The 21,945-nt window shown below is 48.4% G+C and overlaps 1 protein-coding gene across 2 annotated transcripts in view; it reads left to right on the top strand.

Moving 5' to 3' along the window:
• The window catches only part of LOC133349449 (guanine nucleotide-binding protein G(i) subunit alpha-1-like), a 117,489-nt gene that overhangs the window by 84,490 nt on the left and 11,054 nt on the right, over nucleotides 1-21,945 (top strand). For both annotated transcript variants that reach the window (XM_061562900.1, XM_061562901.1), the window contains exons 6-7: nucleotides 17,952-18,080; nucleotides 18,816-18,945. In XM_061562900.1, coding sequence (XP_061418884.1) covers nucleotides 17,952-18,080; nucleotides 18,816-18,945 — 259 coding nt within the window. The remainder of the gene's footprint in view (nucleotides 1-17,951; nucleotides 18,081-18,815; nucleotides 18,946-21,945) is intronic.

Genomic DNA, 21,945 nt, shown 5'->3' with positions numbered 1-21,945 from the left:
ATAAAAGAACGAAACGACGCTTGGGATGTTGTAATACACTGTGACACCTGGTCGGGCTTATAAGACTTTGCCACGGAATGGACTAAGCCTTTTGTACCAAGCAGTGCCTGTACTGTATCAAGAAAAATGTGCTCTTAATTTTTTTTTGTAATCATTATTTATTTTCTTCCCGACTCCTATTACAGTTGTGCTCTCGGTACCAGGTCATGCGTCACACACTAATAGAGAGTGGCCCTCAGAAGGTGATATTACAGAACTGCTTCTGAGACCCCTTTAAGGAGCCTCTTAACCGTACAATGGGCACCACACTTTGCGGGCAGCCAGAGAAATAACCATTGCGTGGAAACCAAATCGAACTGGAATTTTGCCAAATTATTTTAAAAGCCATATTGTATATGATGAGGCTTTTTTAAATTGACCTCACTATATTTGAGAACCAGGTTTAATCGCAGGTAGCTGAATCCCAGACTTGAACCCAGGAGGCCGGCAGTGACGGCTCACTGCTTTGACCCCTGAGTAACTTAGCCACCTCCACTAACTATAAAGGGTGGTCCAAAAGTCACGACACATCGGGTTATTTAATTTAATTTAACTGCCTTCCATGAACAATGATGCACGCATGGATGTTTCTTTTGAAATGAATTTAGGACATTTTTTTACATTACAGCTGCCTTCTTTGGTGTACATAAAAACGAATTGAACTTGTTCGTCTTCTTTCCATCTTTACATGTCACCTGATAAAGGAAGATTAAAAATAGATATTAAACTAAAACTAAACTTTACCAGGTAAGGCCACTGGGCTATATAGCTCCTTTTGGGCAAAAGCGACCTGACCACAAATTATAGCTATTATCATTAAATATTGACGAATAATGAAATATTAACCTAAAGAATGAAACATTAAAATGTCTTTAATGCCAGTGTTATAATAAAGTAAATAACCCGATGTGTCCTGCCACGCTTGGGCCCACCTTGTTGTTCGCAATGCAGCAGCAACCAAGTACATTTGTAGCGTGGAATTTCCATGAGCGGAATGTCAAGTGGCGCGCGAATGCCTCTCTAGCATTCGAGCGCCATTGCTGATGTATTTGTGTAGTTATTTATTTAGTTTCACCTTTTAGCAATAGGCAAAGAGTCATTTGTCACTGCAATCAGGATTTAAGTAAAGCCGGACTGGCAACGGTAAATGCGTCAGTGCCGTTGACGATTCGCAGCGGCAACGTTACGTCACTTTGGCCAATGAGTCACGCGAAGACGTATATAGGCTGTCAAGAGGATAATTGTTTTAGATCCCACTTGTACTCAATATGACACCCCCCCCACCCACCAGCACCAAATAAAAAGCCGGAAGTCAACACTCTGAAAGCAATTTCAGAAGACGTATTGAAATGTGACCATGGTCCCATTTGCTAAATCACTCGCAAAAAAGGAATTTTGAGATGTAATGAAACACTCTCCTAATAGATTGACAGCCGCGGAATGTCAAGGTATACAATCATTCAGCAGTTGATTACCTTGAATGCCCATCATAAACATTGGGGTTTTTTTTATTGTGTAACCCGCAAACAGTTTGATTTGAAATGTGTGCATGGGGTTGCGGCGTTTGAGCAATATTTGGCGGCCGTTTTATTTGTATATGTTATTGTGTGTACTGTATGTAGCCGTACAAATGTAGTGCTGAACTTTACGCGGACAACTTCTTCTTTTTCCGTCGTTACTTTATTTGATCAAACTCAGCACATTCCACCACCCACTCTCCAGCGCGTTCTCCGCTCGCTCGCCGCACTCCGCCGGCCTCGCTTGCTCCGTTCTTCCCTCTCTCTCTCCGTCTCTCTCTCCACCGACTCTCCTCTCTGCTTCGCCCGTCTCGGCTTCGATCGCCTCGCTCTCCCTCGGCTTCTCCGTCTCACTCTGACTGTCTCTTTCGTTCCCGTTCCACTGCTAGCCTATCCTTCATCTCGTCTCCTCTTCTTCTCCTGCTCCACCGCTACCCTATTCTATCGCTCATATCTTCTTCTTTTGCTCCGACCGTCTTCGTCCAGCTCCCAGCACAACTCCCCGTCTCACTCTCACGCTCCCGTATTTATCCCCGTCCCTATTAATTTCCAATTAATTAACCAGCGTCCCCCCGACGCCACCTGCTCCCATTCCCAGACTTACTGGCGCCACCATTTGTCCCTGACAACAACAACCGGCCAATCACTGCCCTGCATCCCATAATTACCCAACGAGCCGTCTCTGTCCGGCCGTTGTCCACCAGCAACACCTGCTTGTTCCGATACGACCCCATTGTCCACAACCCACGCGTGTTTACAATTACCCCCCTTGGCGCGCGTTAAACCACTACACATATAATAACTTGCACCCCACGGCAGGATGTAATTCCTCCCCCACCGCCAGTACAGATGTCACTCGCCAAGGATGTTACCCCGTGGCCACGAATCAAACCTGAGCCACCAGGTTTGTAGTGCAATTGTGCGAACCGCTGATCCACCACTGCTCCACCGCAGCAGTGTTAGCATCTTTTTTATGCCTGGAGATGTTCAACATTATGACGAGAACCACTGTAAACCTTTGTGGACGCTCATTTGATTGAAAGAGGTGGAACACAGGGGGTGCAGTGTTTAACGCCGCTGCGCTATGAAGCTAGAGACCCGAGCTCAGAATCAGAATCTTTATTTATACCGGAGGAAGCCGATGATCTATAAGCTATTTTTTTTGCTGACAAATGTCCAGTAGGGGTGGGTCAGAAAGTTACAACACCAAAAAATACAAAAACATAATAGGAGTGTAAAGTATGGGAAAGGTAAGCAAATCACTAATATTATTAATCGCCTCTTTTTATTTTACCAGGTATAGCCCACTGAGCTACTCGCTTCTTTTTCCGAAGTGACATATCATGCGGACATGTATAGTGGCCAAATAAGTTTCATCCTCAGTCATGGCTAACATTAGCAGTGAGAGATACCCATCGGGTCCTGCAGGATCCCTTCATCAAGCCACACTGACCAGCGTGGTGCAATATGGTGAGACAGCTCTCACGATCGACATAGCAATGACGACCCGCCCCTTTTGGACATCTATGAAAAAGAGCTTCATAGCTCATCAGATTCTTCCAGCCTAAAGAAATGCTCTGATCAGACAGAGCTCAGAAGAATAATTATTTATACATTTTATTGAAATTCCGTTATCCACCCCCCCTGTGTTGCAATTGGTTATATTGCAACCTTAACTTCTCTGCCATTCGCACTGTGATGTTGCCATCGTCGTCGTTAATGTTGTTGCATTTTTAAATCCTTTATATTAAGTTCACTTGCTTGCTTGCTTGCGCGCTTACGACCGTGCAAATCTTTCGGTCGTTTTTTAACCCACTTCCCGTGATCCAATCAAGCTGACAATTTGCACACAGACTCGTTGTGCGTGACAATTAATTTTCGTGAAAATTTTTTTCCAAAATTTTCCACTTTTTAGGAAAAAAACAATTTCATATTTAATTAAAAATACCAATGTGATAAAAATGAAACTTTTACTCAAGAAAAACAGAAATGAATAATAAAATAAAACCGATGCCACGCATATAAAGTGAAAAACTTGGTTTTTACGGGTAAAAACGGGTAAATTTTTTAAGTACTGCACCCTAATTTGCAATAATTAAGAAGATTGAGATCCGTCCGCTGTTAGATAAATATTTACACTGCAATTAGCTTCACTTTTGGCGAGCAATTCCATTCAGTCCAAGCAGATGATTCCATTATCGCAGAAATGTGATCTGTATTAGCACGCCTCGATCTCTCCAGATTATCCATGTTCCCACGGAACTCATCGCAGCTGTTATTTATCCCGTTGCCACTTCCTTGCATCCCTGCGTCACCCTCGCGACAGTAACGTATGTGCTCGTTTTGTTCAGTGTCGTGGCAAGAAAACTGCGGTGATAATTGACTTGCCAGTGCACTGTACCGTGATGCTCAGTGTCTGTAATATTGTGTTGTTACGGGAGATGGGCGAATGTTGCCGTGTCCCTCTTTCTGTCCTGTTTCAGTCGTCTCAGATATCCGTGGGGCTCTGTGCTTTTGCGATCTCTTCCCCTCCATCTGACCGCAACCTAAGCATGTGTTACACTTGTCTGTATGTTGAACTTCTTTCGCAAATGTACGTAGCCAAACCTCGCTAATCGGAGGTGCGGTGGAAGGATAACAAACTAAACACAAAAACTATTTCACCCACCACTCCCTCACTTTCCCCCTCCCAAAGATTTGAGAAAATGTTAAAAATATATATAGGGCTGGTAATTCAATTCAAACAATTTGCATTTGTAATCATTTCTATTTTTATTCATTCTCCTTGTTTTCTGTCTCGTTTCTTCGGAGTTTTTTTTTCTTCTCCCCGCTCCGTTCGCCTGAATGTTTCATTCGCATATCATTTGCATACCATTTGCATACATTGGAAATAATCCATTCGCACCTGTCACAAATTGCATGCGCATCCCGTGAGCTGAATAATCGACGAAATGGCGCATCGTTCCATGCCTGGCGTTTATGGAGGACGGTCGTGTGGCAAGGTAACAGCAAACCACATTGTATTCCTCACCCAGAGCATCACTGGCAGTTAGTACTTGTAAAGTACTTACTATGGGCGAGGGGGGGATAGGTTATCACAGTTGTGCCGCACAGCTACTGAACGTGTTGTCAGGATGTGTCGCGTTTTGTTCAGAGCGACGTTCCACGTTTTGCTTATACGTCCTGGGAGCTTCTTCGTTGGGAGCAAAACGTCCTGAACAGCACCCGGTGCGAACCCCGAAAACACACCGTAGATCCGTGCAGTTCTTGGGCTGTGTCAACACCGGCACTTGCAATACAATAGATCGTGCGCCCGTCCTGAGATTTAGCTGTAATCTCCCCACCGTGTCGTTTGCCATGGCTGCCACCAACAGGTGCTCGCCAACAATACTCGCTGAGGCAGGCTGACCCGACTAACAATACGATGTTTGTCCTTGCATGTTTGTGGTTTTGCCACGTGTGTGTGTGTTTTAATATCCGAATTAATCTTTGGCAGCCCGTCGTTTTTTGTTTCTGTTGTTTGTTACATGGCTATTGGGCATGCCGTGCGGCGATGTATCGATGAAAATAGATTTGTGCTCTTCATAATACGTGCAAATTGTCCGTGCACGGATAAATAGTTTTACGATTCGTACAAATCCTGTGCAAATTGGCATGCCGGCGTTACCTTGAGGCTAACGGAGCGAGCAAAACCATGGAAAGGGCCCAAAATAAGGCAAAACAATACGAACGGAACGACAAAAAGGAGGTGAAAAAAATGGGATTCTTGAAACAAATCGTGGCAATCCATCGAATCGCCGTGGTCGGGAGTGCGAGGAAGGAGGGGGGGGTAAGTGGGCCTTACCTGGAAAAATATTAATTATTTAGTTTTAAAAATAGTTGAGTGAATTGCGACACGTGCAGAACATCTGTAAAAACATCTGTAAAAAATAATGAATCAACGTCATCCTCGGTGCTGCTATATTTGAGTCCGTCGCACGCGACCCGCTTCAAAAGGGACACCCCAGCGCCCCGCAATACGGAATGGCAAGAGACTCTCCAGTAGCACACCTGGCCCACGCGTCGCCAGCGTGTGACGATGGCGCATGCAGGACCCGGCCGCTCCATGTTGCCGCTACGAACCAGCCCGGCCCTGAAGCCTATTAGCGCCGCACAGGTGCGCGCAACGCCTAATGAGCCGCGCTGGCGTGACCCGATGATGCCGTGCGTAAGCGCTCGTCCGTTTTTAGCGGTTTTTTTTTCTTTTACGAAGAGATATCCGCGGAAGCGTCCTCGAAATGCAGCCACGTCACATGTTGTGCCGTCTTGTTGATCCGCTGCTGGCTGAGGCCCCTTTCCGTACCGTGCTGGTTCGTCGGGATCATTCGACCGTACTTCACCACGCTTTGTCAGTGCCGGTTGGTTAAGGCGGGCAGGGTAGATGGGAGAGTATGGAAGTACAGAACAGCAATGAGACTTGCTGCACCAACGTTGCTTCACAGCAGCCTATAACGCATGTTACTCATCCAATTACCCTCCGGGTTCAAGCCTGCTTTACTATTAAAAGCTGAGGAGATATTGAGCGCATTGTGGGTAATTGAGTTATAATGTGTGAACTTTTATTTTAAAATAATTAAAGTGTGCTACTTTTTTGTTGTGGTTCACAAAAGCACCCTTTTAATAAAGCAAACATACCATTTTATAGAAAAAAGAGCAATTACAGAGTGGTTATCTCACTGTGCCTTGAGTTTGGGTTTCAGGCCACGGCTAATGTCATGGGTGAGTGATGTCAACCGGTCGTGATCTGCTGTTCTGAAACCTACACTGACCAATCCAGCAGTGGATTGACGAAGGATTGAAAATTATATTTAAACAATTTTTTTTATTTTGCTATGCTTAGGTAAGGCCCACTGAGCTACATGGCTCTTTTTTAGAAGCGACCTGGCCACAAATGATAGCTCAATGAAGTGACTTGTCATGTAGAAATGTATAGTAGCCAAATACTCTTAAATACGCGTGTCTAAATGTGGAGTGAGAAACGGGAGGACCCGGAAAAAAATCCATGAGACCATCGGGAGAACATGCAAACTCCTAATATACGGGCGTCAGAGTTGGGATTCCACCCATGACTTCCTGTATACCAAGCGAGGTAATTAACATCTCACCACCGTGGTACATTCTTGCCACTTCGGTGTATATTATTATCAAAGTCACTATTGCAGTATTGTTGTTCGCTATATTATTCAGACAATAATTAATATATAAAAGTGGCATCTGGCAGGAACGATTCCAATGACGTGTGTGTCTGGAAAGCAAGTTACTGGGGGCATTTGGTAAGAGTAACATTTAATCCACGATTAGCTGCCTGGCCGCGGTGCCGTGCCGAGGCTTGTGGTGCGCCCTCAGGCCTCCCCACCTGGCCCCTCGTGCCGATTCAGAGGCCAAGAGGGAAACCGCCCACCACCCCTCGACAAATTAATGAGAATAAGGACAAAAAGACAGACGACAAATACAAACCAGATGAAGACTGTAATGTGCGCTATTTAAAGTAGATAAAAGCCTTCCCCCATTACTATCATCCCAGTGGGTGTAGTTGCATTTAGGCTGACAATTGCGGTGTGGTTTTGCTGATGCTAAGTGTCGGCAATCTTGAAGACTGCCCTTCTGTGCAACACGCGATGCCGCGGTGACGCCGATGCGCCGTAAGTGGTGTGATCAACACCGCGGCGCTGCGCTGCTCGCGCACAGAGGGTGATGGATCAGGTGTCTCGTTAGTCTGGACCTCACTGTCTCATCCGCAGGGAATGGGTCACCCTTACAGGGCTATTCATTGGACACTCGCACTCTCCCCTGTACCCGGCTACGGCAATGCTAGCCCAGCAAACCTGGATCGTCTTTGCAAAGTCAGTGGCCTGACACTCTCTTGCCGGGTGCGTTGTAGGTACCTTACCTTCTTGGACCCCGTACAAATATGATGGTTGAGAGATGCACCCTTGGAACTACACCGAAGGGACAGGAAATGGAGGGCATGAATCAGGGTGAAAACACAAGTCAGAGACGTCACTGATAATGAAAGAAAAGTACATGAGCTCTGGCAGGGCACATTGCTATATCGGATCACGCCTGAGACCGGGAATAAAATAACATTCAAAGGAGAGAACGTCACTGAACGGGATGCCCACTACGGAGATGGTGCGGCGTGATCAGATCGTGCGTGGCAGTGAGATGGATGGCAGCAAAATTGGAGCACTTGGGGATGGGGACAGTGTGAGGAGGCTTTTATCCAGCAGTGGATAGTCGATGGCTTCTGATATCCTTGGGCGTTGTCTCTCCACCTGCTGGCTTTGTTTTGAAAAACGATTCAAGGCAGACTGGAATGAAAATGGTGAAATAAATCGGTGTAGAAGGGCAGGATTTAATGGTTTTAGACAACTGCATTTTTGGGAAATGAAAAGCAGAATTGGCATTATGCCTGCGAGGGGGAAGTTTTCAATCCGTGTATAACGGCGGCTCTGAAACAGATTAAACACTTGATGACTTGACAACGACTGTGGATCAAGAAGCTGAAAAATACGGAAAGAAACGCGGACTTGGAATAACCCAAAAGATACAGAAACATCGAGAACAAACACAAATCAGAACAGTCACCATCACCTGTGATAATTCGCTGGACGCACCGGGCCAATAAAATGTTACACCCCCACGTAAATACTGTACTTGTGTAACCTACTTTATGTACTGCCTTCTGCAGGTATTAGCTTGTATAAATGCATCTCCAGCTCGATGCCCTTAAGTGGTGAAAAAGCATCTGGGTTGTTTGTATATGCAATTATATAATTATCCATAATTTGTATGTACTGTGCTTTATATATATACACAAACGATTATGCATGCGTGTTTACATGGTTGTGTAATGTACATGTGCTTGTGTGTACTGTATGTTGTGTGTTAATGTGTGTTTGTACATGCAGTGCGTGAAAGTAACATTCGTACAGAGAAAAATCAGCCCGTTACAAAACATCCGAGATAAATAAATGCAATTAACAGTCGTGTGATCATTGAAGCCGCGTATATTTTTACCTGCGGTTGCACAGAATACAGTGCGGAAGGAGTATCTCTCAGTTCGCAGTTGCAAAAGGAAGACGTGCGCTATCAGCTAACGGCAGAAAAACCTCGCGATTTTATTTTTGTGGAAGCCCATTGCATCTTGAACCCGGCCACCTGAGTTCGATTCCTGGCGAGTGATGTTTGCACGGCGGCGGTGGTGCACGCCTGCCATCCAGCACTGGTGGATCACTCACGTGTTGTAAAACACCCCTTCCCTTCTCCGTGCTCACCAAGAGATGGCAGTACAGCAAGTGGGTTCATCTCCATCTGTTTCAATCTGTATGGGGATTAGAGTGTTGCACCCTTACCTCGCACGGTGAGTTTTTGTCAGGGTACTCCGTGTACGAACACTCATTCATGGAGTTTGCCAGACATCCCAATATAGGACCACACAGTTTTGACAATTGTTTGTGCCAGTTCTGGCTGCCTTTTAGCTTTGTCTACGGTGTTCCGCATCTCTGAATGAAAGGAAATCTGTTGCAGTGCGTTACAAAAGACACAATCATGTGACTTTATAATGGAACGGGTTTTGTGCGCACACCATTTACCAACCCATGCGGACCAGCATGGGGAAGTATGGTCAAACAACTTCCCGTGACCAAGACAGCATGGGGAGGCCTTCATCCGGCAGTTTATTGACCAAGGGCTGAACACACGAGGTGAAATGGAAAATGTAGGCAGAGTAGGCTATTGTGGAATCTGACTGCTTTTGACCTTTTTGGGTCTCATCAGCAGTGAGGCTTAATGTGCCCTCTGCTGCATTGAAAGAAGAGGCTTCGTGCAATGTACACGGAAGCGGTATACTACAATAGTTGCCAATCTGACTTGAAATGCTTGACGCAGTTTATGGGCAATGTTCTTTGGTGCGAATTTCTCTGCTTCTGATTGCGATCATTTGCAGAAATTGCGAGCACCTTTGCGTGGCCAATCTGATTTATGCTGTGGTTAAGTCAGGCTTTATTTGACATTGGAATAAATGGGTAAATAATGTAGCACAATATAAATGCAGGGGTTGTAGCCACCACCCGTTAATATTCACGGTCTGCAGAGGAGCGAATCGTGGATTATTGAAGGATTACCCTTCATGTATACCGCATATATATTAAATCTGGTTGTCATGGAAGTGTGACTGTTTAAAAGGCTTGGTGGAGTGACGAGCAGGGCAGATGAATCAGGAGGCTGTGGGTGAGTGGCTGTGTGGCTTTGGGTACTAATGCAGCCTGTTGAGCTTCTGACGTCGAGCCTCGCAGGAAGGGGACCTACTTTTAAACCCCGGTGCTGATGGGCAGAGAAGACTGGCAATCGCCGTCTTGTTCTGCAAGGTTTCGGTGCTTGCAGGGGGCGGTGACGCGGCCCAGCGATAGCACGATCGCCACTCGTTGCAGAAGTTCACGGTTCGAATCCAGCGGTCGCCCTGGTTAATACTGCGCCGTCCAATAACCGTAAAAATGCGACGCGCCGTCTGCTTTACAGCGCACATTAAAGATCCCAGTGGGATCATTCGCACAACTATGCCGTTGTGTTCCAGAGTCATGGTCGAAATTTGTAATTTTTTAAATATATTACCTACAAATTACTCATTTTAAATGCTATATATATGGAGCAAACACCACCCCCCTCCTCGTGAAAACTTGGCAGGACCCTTCTGAAAAAGTAATGAGTCTCGGTGAGGCTTTCTTGGGTAAACAAAAGCTGTTTTTCCGGATTCTTCTGCTGAATGGCGTATATAAAATTGGAACAGTATTTCTACTGCTCGAGAAGTAATTTACAGTGTCGGATAATGTTGGATAAATAAATAAGTGTTATTTTAAAGACAAACTTAGGTTACTAATGTATTCCCTAATTATTTGGTGATACTGCGTTGGCAGTGGTAGACAAATAACAACAACAAGAAACTCAACACATTCGTCAATAACATTGCTTTTAAAATAAATAAAATATACGACAGGTGACGTTTCAGGCGATGGCCCTTCTTCAGAGCAGATCGAGAGCCAACAGACGTAGATTGTCTCTGCGTGCTGTGAAGACGGTCCATAGCCAAAAACGTTGCCTAATGTTTACCCTTTTCGTTCCAACGCCACAGTGTTGTTCTTTGTACGTGTGAATTTTGTTTATACGTGTGAAATTTGTTTGTACGTGTGGATTTTCGTTGTACGAGTGAATTTTCTCCATGTTCTCCGCTTTCCTCTTGCAAGCGATACACTCATTAAAGGGATTTTGCCAAAAAAAACTACCCTTATGAAAACATCTGTGAACCCAGTGAGGCTTTTCCTGGTGAAATAATTGCCATTATTATAAATAATTGGCATTATTATGCAAGTTATTTTTAGTATTTAAAATAATGCTCTTGGCCTTTTATTTATTTACCAACTGTATTCTAATTAGGCTATCTGTATCGTGTCACGAGGTGGTGAAATTTCCACTCGGTACTCTCCTCACAGTGACTACCACCGTGTTTCGGAAACATCCATGATAGATGATGTCACGGAACTGCTGCTGATGTCCCTTTAAAACGCCACGCTAGAAGCAGCACACCTTTTATATGCCCTGCAAATAGTGTTCAACGGATGTCAATCAAACCAAGACGTTTGATTTCCAGGACCACAACATAGCTGTATTAAGTTCAATGCCCTCTTTATAATAATGACATTTTGTAGCCATCGGTGGCAGGGCTGAGACCATCAACTTCCTGCACTTGAGATCCTGGTTCAGTTACAAGAATGGCTTCCCGGGTCTAAACTAAACTATTTTTATTTTACCAGGCAAGGGCCACTGAGCTACATAGCTCTTTTTCAGTAGCGACCTGGCTATCACAAGTGATAGCTCAACGAAGTGGCTTATCACGTGGAAATTTATAGCAGCCAAATACTCTAAATGCACATTATTTAAAAAAGTGGGGCGAAAAACCGGAGGACCCGGAGAAAAATCCACAACGACCACAGGAAGAAAAATGCAAAACTCCAAACATACGGGCGTCAGGGTCGGGGTCAAACCCACGACCTCCTGTATACCTGGCGGTAAAATGGGAAACGTGCCCACTGCATTCTGGGAGGTAAAATGGGAAACGTGCCCATTGCATTCTGGGAGGTAAAATGGGAAACGTGCTCACTGCACTCTCTGAGGTAAAATGGGAAACGTGCCCACTGCATTCTGGGAGGTAAAATGGGAAACGTGCCCATTGCACTCTGAGATAATATGGGAAACGTGCCCACTGCATTCTGGGAGGTAAAATGGGAAACGTGCCCATTGCACTCTGAGATAATATGGGAAACGTGCCCACTGCATTCTGGGAGGTAAAATGGGAAACGTGCCCACTGCATTCTGGGAGGTAAAATGGGAAACGTGCCCACTGCATTCTGGGAGGTAAAATGGGAAACGTGCCCATTGCACTCTGAGGTATTTATTCTCACTGGATGCTGTGAATGGCTTGCAGCTTTGTATGTGATGCAGCCAAGGCGTGCTTAAAATAAAGCCCGTTTTGAGATAAATGGCTGCAAGCCATTTTGGCATTGCATTGCACCTGAACAACAACAACAAAAGACTCCGAGGCTGTCGCAAAGGAGGGCATTGAGGTGTACCGCGATGTAACGGTTCACTTGGGCCTTCAAGTCTCGTATCCTGAGATGTGTAAAGTATTTATGTTGAACTTCTTTCGCACCATACATCGCCAACCATGTTAATTGACAAACATGCTGTCGCGCTCCGATGTGCTTTTCGGATTTTACCGCTTGTTACTCAGCACGGTGTCTTGACAGTTTACTCCGCGTGCCGGGAGAGCATCGGGAACCTAGTTCCCCTAAAAAGCTTCCCGCTAGCTCGTGGAGCGAAACATCGGACATCGTGCCCAACGACACATGGTACAACCGGAGAGGACGTCAGATAAGCTACACGCGGCAAACTACCGGGAAAACCCTCCACAGTGCTGTGGAGCTGATTGGCGCATACAGCAATGCGATATCAGAAAATAAAAGCGGCATTTAACAAAAATTTTACTTGGCTAACTAATTTTGTTTTGTGGTTTTGATCTTTAGATTTAAATGCATAAAGAGGAAATGAGGGAAAGGGGCTGTATTGAGCTGATTAATTTGACAATTGTAGTACATTTCCATCTGTGTTTAAATTATAATTATTTATTCGATGGGGGCTGCAGTACAGCGCAAGCTGAGCCAGCAGTGTGCATACTCAAGGGTATGTGCAGAAATTATGTTGATGATGAAATAATAATAATACCGTAATAGTAAGAATGGACTTTTTATTTATTTTTAAACCAGAAAAGCCACGCAGAATCGCAGGGCGATTAATTTTTTCTCTCAGGAGGTTGCTACATTGGGGTGTTGGGCCAGTTCTGTTACTCGGTGTTTGCGGTCATGTCGGACAAAACCGGAACTCCGGGAGAAAACCGATGTATGTATAGGGGAGTGGGTGACTCACAGCTGTACACAGATTCAAGAATTCATTGATATACTACCATCTTCTGGCCACATTGCAGCCTAAACCCTACAACACCTGGCATTAGCGGGCACTCTCCCATCGAAGAACCAAAGCAGGCTTAAACCAGCTTAGCTTTGGGCTGTCTGACGATATCGGGGGCATTCGGGGCGATTTGACCTCAGGCGGCATTGCAGATACGACACTGCAGTTGACTTCGACCTCTTAACCCCTGCACGCTTTTTAATATGGGGAAGGGTTTCAGTGGTGCCATGTGTGTGTATGTATGTTGAACTTCTTTCACACCGTGCGTAGCCAACCATGCTAATTGGAGATGCGGGTAAGGACAAAGAAAGCAGTTCTAAAGAAATGAGATTTCAATCTAGATTATTTAAAAGTTGCAACAGCCTCAGAGGTTTCATAATGTGTGTGGTAAACGTGTGGCAATGTGTGCGTGCGTGCTCGATTCCTGGTGTTGCATAACACCCAGGGCAGTGCGAGGTGTACACCGAGTGTGAATAATGGTGCGGTCTAAATTTCGATTTAAAGCTTTCGTGACTGCAGGGATTAATCTTCTTGGTTCTTTCGGTAAAATCACGTAGAAGGGAAATAATAAAATAATAAAAATAAAACATAAAATAATTCTCACGACGTTTCGGCCACAACGCAAGCAGCCGTCCTCAGGTGGAGAACAGGTCTGTCGGAAAGACAGTGTCTTTCCAAAAGACCTGTGTCTTTCCGACAGACCTGTTCTTCACCTGAGGACGGCTGCTTGCATTGTGGCCGAAACGTCGCGAGAATTATTTTATTAAGTTTTATTTTTATTATTTTATTATTTCCCTTCTACGTGACTTTACCGAAAGAACCAAGAAGATGGTGCGGTCTCTTCAAGTGACTTCAGCAGCCCCTTTTGTGAAGTCGTCTCCCAGTGACCGTTCTCTTACACGCAGGCGGACGCGTTGCTCGCTGTGAGACTTTCCCAATTGCAAGTGTCTTTCGTCTCATCGCACGATGCCAACCAACCAACACAAATGCAATGTCATCGTCATCGGCCGTGATCGGTCCACTTCTGGATGAAGGCCCTCCCCAAGCGGTCCCCACTTCTTACGGGGCCCTGTGCAACTTGCGGTAAAACAGGCAGTGCTCTCCAGCGCCACTGGGGCCAGGGCATTCCACAAGGCCGAACGGATGCGCGTGGAATCTTCGGCCGCCTCGTGCCTCGATGGTGGCACAGCGCGCGGGGAGGCAGCGGCGCGTGCGCGCACGCGAGCGCGCGCACATCCTGTGTTTGCGTTTGGGGAAGTGTGCGTCAATCTGCCACTCGCATCTGGCACCAGCCCCCGTGGGGGAGGCGGGAAGGAAGCTGCGTTTCCTCTTCTTGCCTAAGTTCAATCGCGCACGGGGTGGTTCGATCAAGGATTGGGACGTGGCCCAGCGGCGCTCGGAAGCTCGGCGGTCCTTCTGGAGAGGCCCTACGGATAGAGAGATATTTTTTCTTTAATCGCAGAGTACGCGCTATTTCCATCGTGTGGGAGCACAGGCGCAGGTGGCGACACTGCCAGATTGCGCTTTTGTGGCTGTTTGCCCCCACAGAGAGCCGTAATTCTGCCATCGAGTCCGTTGCCTCTTTGTTCGTTGACCTTCGCCTTGGCAATAATATGCATGTGCGCGTGCACGTAAAGATACAAGGTGCTGTGTACACAGCAAATGGCAAGGGCCTTGTGTGTGGACACGTTGGATTTTCAAAAGAGGGGAAAAAAGGGACAAGCAGCATCTCGTGAAGTTAGTTTACCGAGTTCTGTAAATTGGGTCATGAAAACACTGGTGTAAACGTAGAACTGTACTAGGACTCGGTCTGCCAGATAAGCTTCGTCTCACACAAGCACACTGCAGGTCACAACCACACACTCGCTCACCCACCCCACTGCAGATCACAACCACTCACTCACTCACCACACTGCACGTCACAGCCACATACTCGCTCACTCTGCAGGCCACAACCACTCACTCACCCACCACACTGCAGGTCACAACTACACACTCACTCACTCACCACACTGCGGATCACAACCACTTCTCTTGCTGCTTCTTCCCTCGACTTTCTTCCCATCGTCTCTTTGCCCCCCCAAGTTCATGTAACCTCGCTCAAGTGAGGAACAGCGTTCGCTCGTATCTCTCACACATTCACGAGTGCAGTTTGTTGCTGTCCACTCCACGTCGTGGACCTTTGGCGCCTGTGCAAAGCAACTGATAAAAAAAAACGTGCATTGTGTTGGTTCTTCGTTGCTATTTATTTTTGCTTAATAGAAAGAAGAACGTAGAAAAAGGAGCGCGATCGTCTGCATTACTTGCCATAATATCACACACACGTATTTTTGACCTCGAGTTAAAGCACCGTTTAACAGGACACGTCTGTTTACGAAAGCTGCATTGCTTGCACAGCTCACGACATTACACCATCCATATATAGCGGTCAATATCAGCAGAGAAAGGAAGGCCAGAGGAGCAACCACTGCGTGGATGTTGTGGGTGGCCAGACACACCCAGAAATTCAGACATGTTCAACATTTTCCAGATATGGCTTTGAGACACCCACGCCATGTCTCGATATGGCTACGAGACACACCCAAGTTTTGGACGAAATCCTGATAGTTTTGAGTCTGCATTACTCTCTTGAACAGGAGGACACAAATGCCGATACGATGATGGTGGGAACGTCTAGATACAGGAGCGCACTAATCAGTCGGCTCCGTACCTGAGTCATCAGCTGCCAGTGGATGCTACTGATTTAACATAATCGCAGCCAGCAGAACTCCGCTTATCCTATGCAACGTGGGTGGGTTGGGGTAGGAGGGAAAGGTGAACTTTACGCATCCTGTCTATCCTCGTTTTTTGTCTGCAATATTTTGCTGTCTTTTCTTGGATTTTCTGTTTGCACTCAGTCACATATTCACTTTAAGATGTGTTTTTGTTCATGCTTTTGTTTTTGTTTGTTGCGGTTGCACCCGATTCAAGAGCCGAATGGCTCACAGGGCTATGCCTAATATATGAGCTTGAACTTGAACTACCGAGAGCCATTCTCTGGCAGCTGGGCCACCTGCGACTTCCACGATGTGCGTCTGCACCTCACCCTACAGTTTGATATCGCCCGTCGCCATTGACGTTGGCAAAGGCCTCTCTCAAAATAGATATATATATTTTTTTCATCGCGGCAAATTGCACCCCGTTTTATGACATTTTTATAACCCGGCCATCTGCAAGCTTTAAATTGGCCCAATTTTTGTTCGTATTTTGTTTTTTATGTTTGTTTAATTGAACGTGCTCAAACCTTCTCACACACACAAGGACTGCTCCTGCTGCTGCTGAGTAGAAGCAGGTGGTCGTGTTTGCCTCTTTGTAGCCCCACGTGTTCACGCGGATCACCATAAGGTGGGCATTACATTGTGTGTCTTGGGCTCACAGACACCTGTGGTCATGCGCGCACCGCTCCCTCGAACAAACTTAATGACACCGCACACAAAGGTGTTCCCGCAAATGCGTCTCGCCGTGTGCTTAATGCGCCGCGAAACTCGCTGTCCAGATGCTCCACGCGGCGAGGTCATGGCATTTATGGAAGCTTTTCCCCATCTGCCTCGGATGCATTAACACAGTGGCGTAAAACAAAAAAAGACTGTTCAATAGATCTCCCTGGAAGGCTTTCAGTGGACTTTGGGTCAATGCTTATTCTGTGCAACAGAGGATTATGAGCACTGCTCGTGATGGTGGGTTTTAGGTATGCGATGAGGCTCATTAAGTCTGACTCTTCCTTGGAGGTAAAATGTAATTATCTCAGATTCTCTTTTAAAACTTAAAAGTGCTTAAAGTTTTTAAATCATCCCAACCAAAGGCGTCTTCTCCAAAGTAGGGGTAACGATGCGTGCGGTCCAATTCATTAAAATAATGTCAAAGCTAACAGGCACTACCAGCCTCTGTGTTAAATTACAGACGCAACCATATTTCAATGCTCTGTTTCCAGTCTCTGACTATGATGTTGTGGTAAGACCAGAGCCTGTAATAGTTCATAATGCACTGTTTTTCAAGCTTAAATTTGGCTCTCACAAGCATTCAGGAACTCAGAAGTGGTTGTAATAGCCATATTGTTACAACACCTCTCCTGCTTGGGCAATGGTATACAAACAAGCTCAAGATACTGCACCCTAGCGTTTTTTTTAATGAATTGCCATAATTCGTCGTCGTGGTTCGATTAAACATTTGATTCTCTGTTTAACGTTGATGTTGAATGTAGCGGCCATCAGCAGCTGCATGGGTCAGGTGAACCTATTATATAACAGCACACGAATCGAAAAACGTACGTTCTCATGCACGTGTATGTGCGTATGTTGAACTTCTTTCGTTACCGTACGTAGCCACCTGTGCTAATCGGAGGTGCGATCGGTGAATCCTATGTAATTGTTGCATCCTTTTCGCTCAAGGTCCCACAGAAACCCCTCGTGTGTATTCTGCGTCGGCATTTTTCAGAATCCGAATATTTATTAATTCTGGAGGAATCTGATGAGCTGTACAGCTCTTTTTGACCATTGTCTAGTAGGGGCAGGTAAGAACGTTACAGCGTGAGAATTGTTTTATTATGTTTTATTTTTATTATTTTATTACTTCCCTTCTACGTGACTTTACCGAAAGAGCCAAGAAGACATTCTCGTTCTGTATGGCCGGGCTGGGCCAGTTGAGGGCTATGAGGAGCGACGTCGTGCGAGTTCGTGAAACATCGCCAACGAATGGATGAAACTGGCATCGTCGGACGACGCATTCCACGCGTTGGCAGCGCTCACCGATGGCGCTCTGTTGGAATATCACATTGCTGCCCCCTTGTTCCCCCCGCAGCTACCTCAACGACCTGGAGCGGATCTCGCGACCCGACTACGTGCCAACGCAGCAGGACGTGCTGCGCACGCGCGTCAAGACCACGGGCATCGTGGAGACGCACTTCACCTTCAAAGACCTCCACTTCAAGTGAGTGGCGCCCAAGCGCGGTGGCTCCCGTGAGGGCGAGGGCATGGCGGTGCTGCCAGTGCTGATGCTGCTGGCGGCGGTGGTGCTGGTAGCGGTGGTGGTGCTGGTAGCGGCGGTGGTGCTGGTAGCGGCTGGTAATGGCTGATGGTGCTGGCAGCAGTGGTGCTGGCGGTGGTTGTGCTGGTAGCGGCGGTGGTGCTGGCGGTGGTTGTGCTGGCGTTTGGTGGTGCTAGTAGCGGCTGGTAATGGCTGATGGTGCTGGCAGCAGTGGTGCTGGCATTGGTGGGGCTGCTGGCAGCAGCGGTTCTGGTAGCGGCTGGTGCTGGTAGCGGCGATGGTGCTGGTGTCGGCACCGCCGCAAAAACCCTGCACGGTAAGCTTTATAACAGCAGCAGCGTCTGTTGGCTGGTATCGCACTTGTGCATGCGCGCACGTGCCTAAAACTGGTCCCCATCCCGTGGAAGTGGCACACGTGTGGATCGATAAAGGATCCGCGAGAGATTTACGAGCCTGACCATGAATGTGCACGTGTGTGTGCGTGTTCGCGCGTGTGCTTGTGTGTGTGTGCATGTGCTTGTGTGTGTGCGCGTATGTATGTGTCCGCGTGTGTGTGCGTGTGCTTGTGTGTGTCTGCGTGTGTGTGCGTGTGTGTGTCTGCGTGTGTGTGTGCGCGTATGTATGTGTCCGCGTGTATGTGCGTGTGCTTGTGTGTGTGTGTGTGTGACCCCGGCGCAGGATGTTTGACGTGGGAGGGCAGCGCTCCGAGCGGAAGAAATGGATCCACTGCTTCGAGGGCGTCACCGCCATCATCTTCTGCGTCGCCATGAGTGCCTACGACCTGGTCCTGGCCGAGGACGAGGAGATGGTGGGTGCCCATCGCCAGCCTCCAGTGAATTCATAAATCGGTTCATTTTGATTTGAGTAAAACAAAATAAAAAAAACCCAGAGCCAGCCTGCTGGGGCAACAGCATCGAGACGACTGCCCTTGGGCTTGATTTGCAAAGGGGTCGTAGTGCCTCCTAGCCCAGCCAGTCACCCGTAGCAGTCTGTGTCTCTGTAGCGGTGAGGCCCACGTCACGGACAGGTGTGGGGGGACAGGTGTGGGGGGACAGGTGTGGAGAGGACAGGTGTGGGGGGACAGGTGTGTGGGGACAGGTGTGGGGGGACAGGTGTGGGGGGACAGGTGTAGGGGGACAGTTGTGGGGGGACAGGTGTGGGGGGACAGGTGTGGGGGGACAGGTGTGGGGGGACAGTTGTGGGGGGACAGGTGTGTGGGGGGACAGGTGTGGGGGGACAGGTGTGTGGGGACAGGTGTGGGGGGACAGGTGTGGGGGGACAGGTGTGGGGGGACAGTTGTGGGGGGACAGTTGTGGGGGGACAGGTGTGGGGGGACAGGTGTGTGGGGACAGGTGTGGGGGGACAGGTGTGGGGGGACAGGTGTGGGGGGACAGGTGTGGGGGGACAGGTGTGGAGAGGACAGGTGTGGGGGGACAGGTGTGGGGAGGACAGGTGTGGGGGGACAGGTGTGGAGAGGACAGGTGTGGGGGGACAGGTGTGGAGAGGACAGGTGTGGGGGGACAGGTGTGGAGGAGGACAGGTTGTGGAGGAGGCAGGTGTGTGGGGGACAGGTGTGGGGAGGACAGGTGTGGGGGACAGGTGTGGAGAGGACAGTTGTGGGGGGACAGGTGTGGAGAGGACAGGTGTTGGGGGGACAGGTGTGGATGAGGACAGGTGTGAGGGCGACAGGTTGTGGAGGGGACAGGTGTGGGGGGACAGGTGTGGAGAGGACAGGTGTGGGGGACAGGTGTGGGGGACAGGTGTGGGGGGACAGGTGTGGGGGGACAGTGTGGGAGAGGACAGGTGTGGAGAGGACAGGTGTGGAGAGGACAGGTGTGGGGGGACAGGTGTGGGGGGACAGTTGTGGGGGGGACAGGTGTGGGGGGACAGTTGTGGGGGGACAGGTGTGGGGGGACAGGTGTGGGGGGACAGTTGTGGGGGGACAGGAGTGGGGGGACAGTTGTGGGGGGACAGGTGTGGGGGGACAGTTGTGGGGGGACAGGTGTGGGGGGACAGGTGTGGGGGGACAGGTGTGGGGGGACAGGTGTGGAGAGGACAGGTGTGGGGGGACAGGTGTGGGGGGACAGGTGTGGAGAGGACAGGTGTGGGGGGACAGGTGTGGGGGGACAGGTGTGGGGGGACAGGTGTGGGGGGACAGGTGTGGAGAGGACAGACAGGTGTGGGGGGACAGGTGTGGGGGGACAGGTGTGGGGGGACAGGTGTGGAGAGGACAGGTGTGGGGGGACAGGTGTGGGGGGACAGGTGTGGGGGGACAGGTGTGGGGGGACAGGTGTGGGGGGACAGGTGTGGGGGGGACGGGCAGCTGGATGCTGCGCTCCCCGACTCGACATGGGCCGAGGGAGACCAAAAAAAAACTCTTCACTTGTTCGTCATTTTGGGTTAACAATTTCGCCTCCCTCTCCTGCCGATACGACGAATTGTCGCAAAGAGGAGTCGCGATTTGATTATAATGTTAGGGTTTGCCACCTGGCCATGGTCTTCCCACAAGAGTCCTCTTGTAGATCCTGCGATCCTGGGAAATATATCAAGTCTTCCCGGGATGTATGTATGTTCTTTCGCACCGTACGTAGCCAACCGTGATAATCAAGAGGTGCGGGGGCATTAAAAGTTGAGTTTTTTTGTCACTCACGAAAGACATTATATTCACAGGTAGTTCTCCCCTCCTCTTGTATTGTGAGACGCTCTTCTTCTCCCCATGATGTACGTCCCGGGCTCTTTATACCTAAGAGGTGGCAACCGTAGTTCATGCCCGCATGGGCAAACGCTAATTTCCTCAACACCCGGCGCCGTGGTGACGCAACATCAGGGTACAGCAAGCAAAACAACATTGGGCGCTGTGGCCGTCCCCGACAAGATCTCGTGCCAAACACTCGGGCGGCTCTTCCCCAGGGAGGTTCATGTGGCCACCGTCGGTGCTTGCATCAGCGGAACGCCTCCTCCGGGGGTCTTGGTTTTTAATGTCAGCGTGCTCACTGCACATGAACTGGCTCTGCTGCGCTAAACCTTTGTTCTGGTTCAACGGTGCATTCAATTACATTTGGTTGCGTGTGCGTGCGGGGAGCGGTGGCGCAGCAGGTGAGCGCATTGCGCTATGAACTCGGGTGACCCGGCTTCGATTCCCGCTCACGGTCAACACCAGTGAACCGGTTCTGGGACTCCCCTAGGTCGACTCAGCCTCAAATAAGTAACTGGTGCTGTGTGTAAATATTACCACTCGGGAGACAAAGGTGGCTGCGTGTGTTGCTGGCCACTCACCCCCTCGTGTGCCGTGCCGGCCCTCAAAGGTGCTCATTAATAGCACTTGCTCCTCCAGTGTTGGTACTGGTTACACGGGTGATCTTTGTCTTTGTAATGTAGAAAAGGTAAAAGTGCAGCCACTGCAATTGCTTGCTCACACCACTGCTGACAGAAGCGCGCCTCCTCTAGAGATGTCCTGTAGAGGGCATTTTGGCCTACTCTTCCACGCTGTCCAGATATCTTGGAGGAGGTGGGAGTGCCACATCTTACCCCACCTAATGCAGCCTGTCGATGGACTGACCGTGGTTTGTCTGTGTGTGTCTATGTTGAACATAGATACAAAGCCAACCGCGCTCACCGGTTTGTACTAATTATACTTCTGGGCTAGACTGAGGCGGGGCGGGGGGGGGATTCAGGCGTTTATTACTTACGTTTAACGCAAATGTTGTGCAAGTGATGCAGCGATGCTACATTTAGGCTAACGGGGCCGTCTGAATGGCACAAACGAAACGGAACGAAAGCGAAACGGTAAAACGCCAAATGCTTAAAA

The sequence above is a fragment of the Lethenteron reissneri genome, chromosome 30 (genome assembly GCF_015708825.2).
Source record: "Lethenteron reissneri isolate LAM-NWPU_2019-01 chromosome 30, ASM1570882v1, whole genome shotgun sequence".
NCBI classification, from domain to species: domain Eukaryota; kingdom Metazoa; phylum Chordata; class Hyperoartia; order Petromyzontiformes; family Petromyzontidae; genus Lethenteron; species Lethenteron reissneri.
This window is presented reverse-complemented; position numbering and strand designations above follow the sequence as displayed.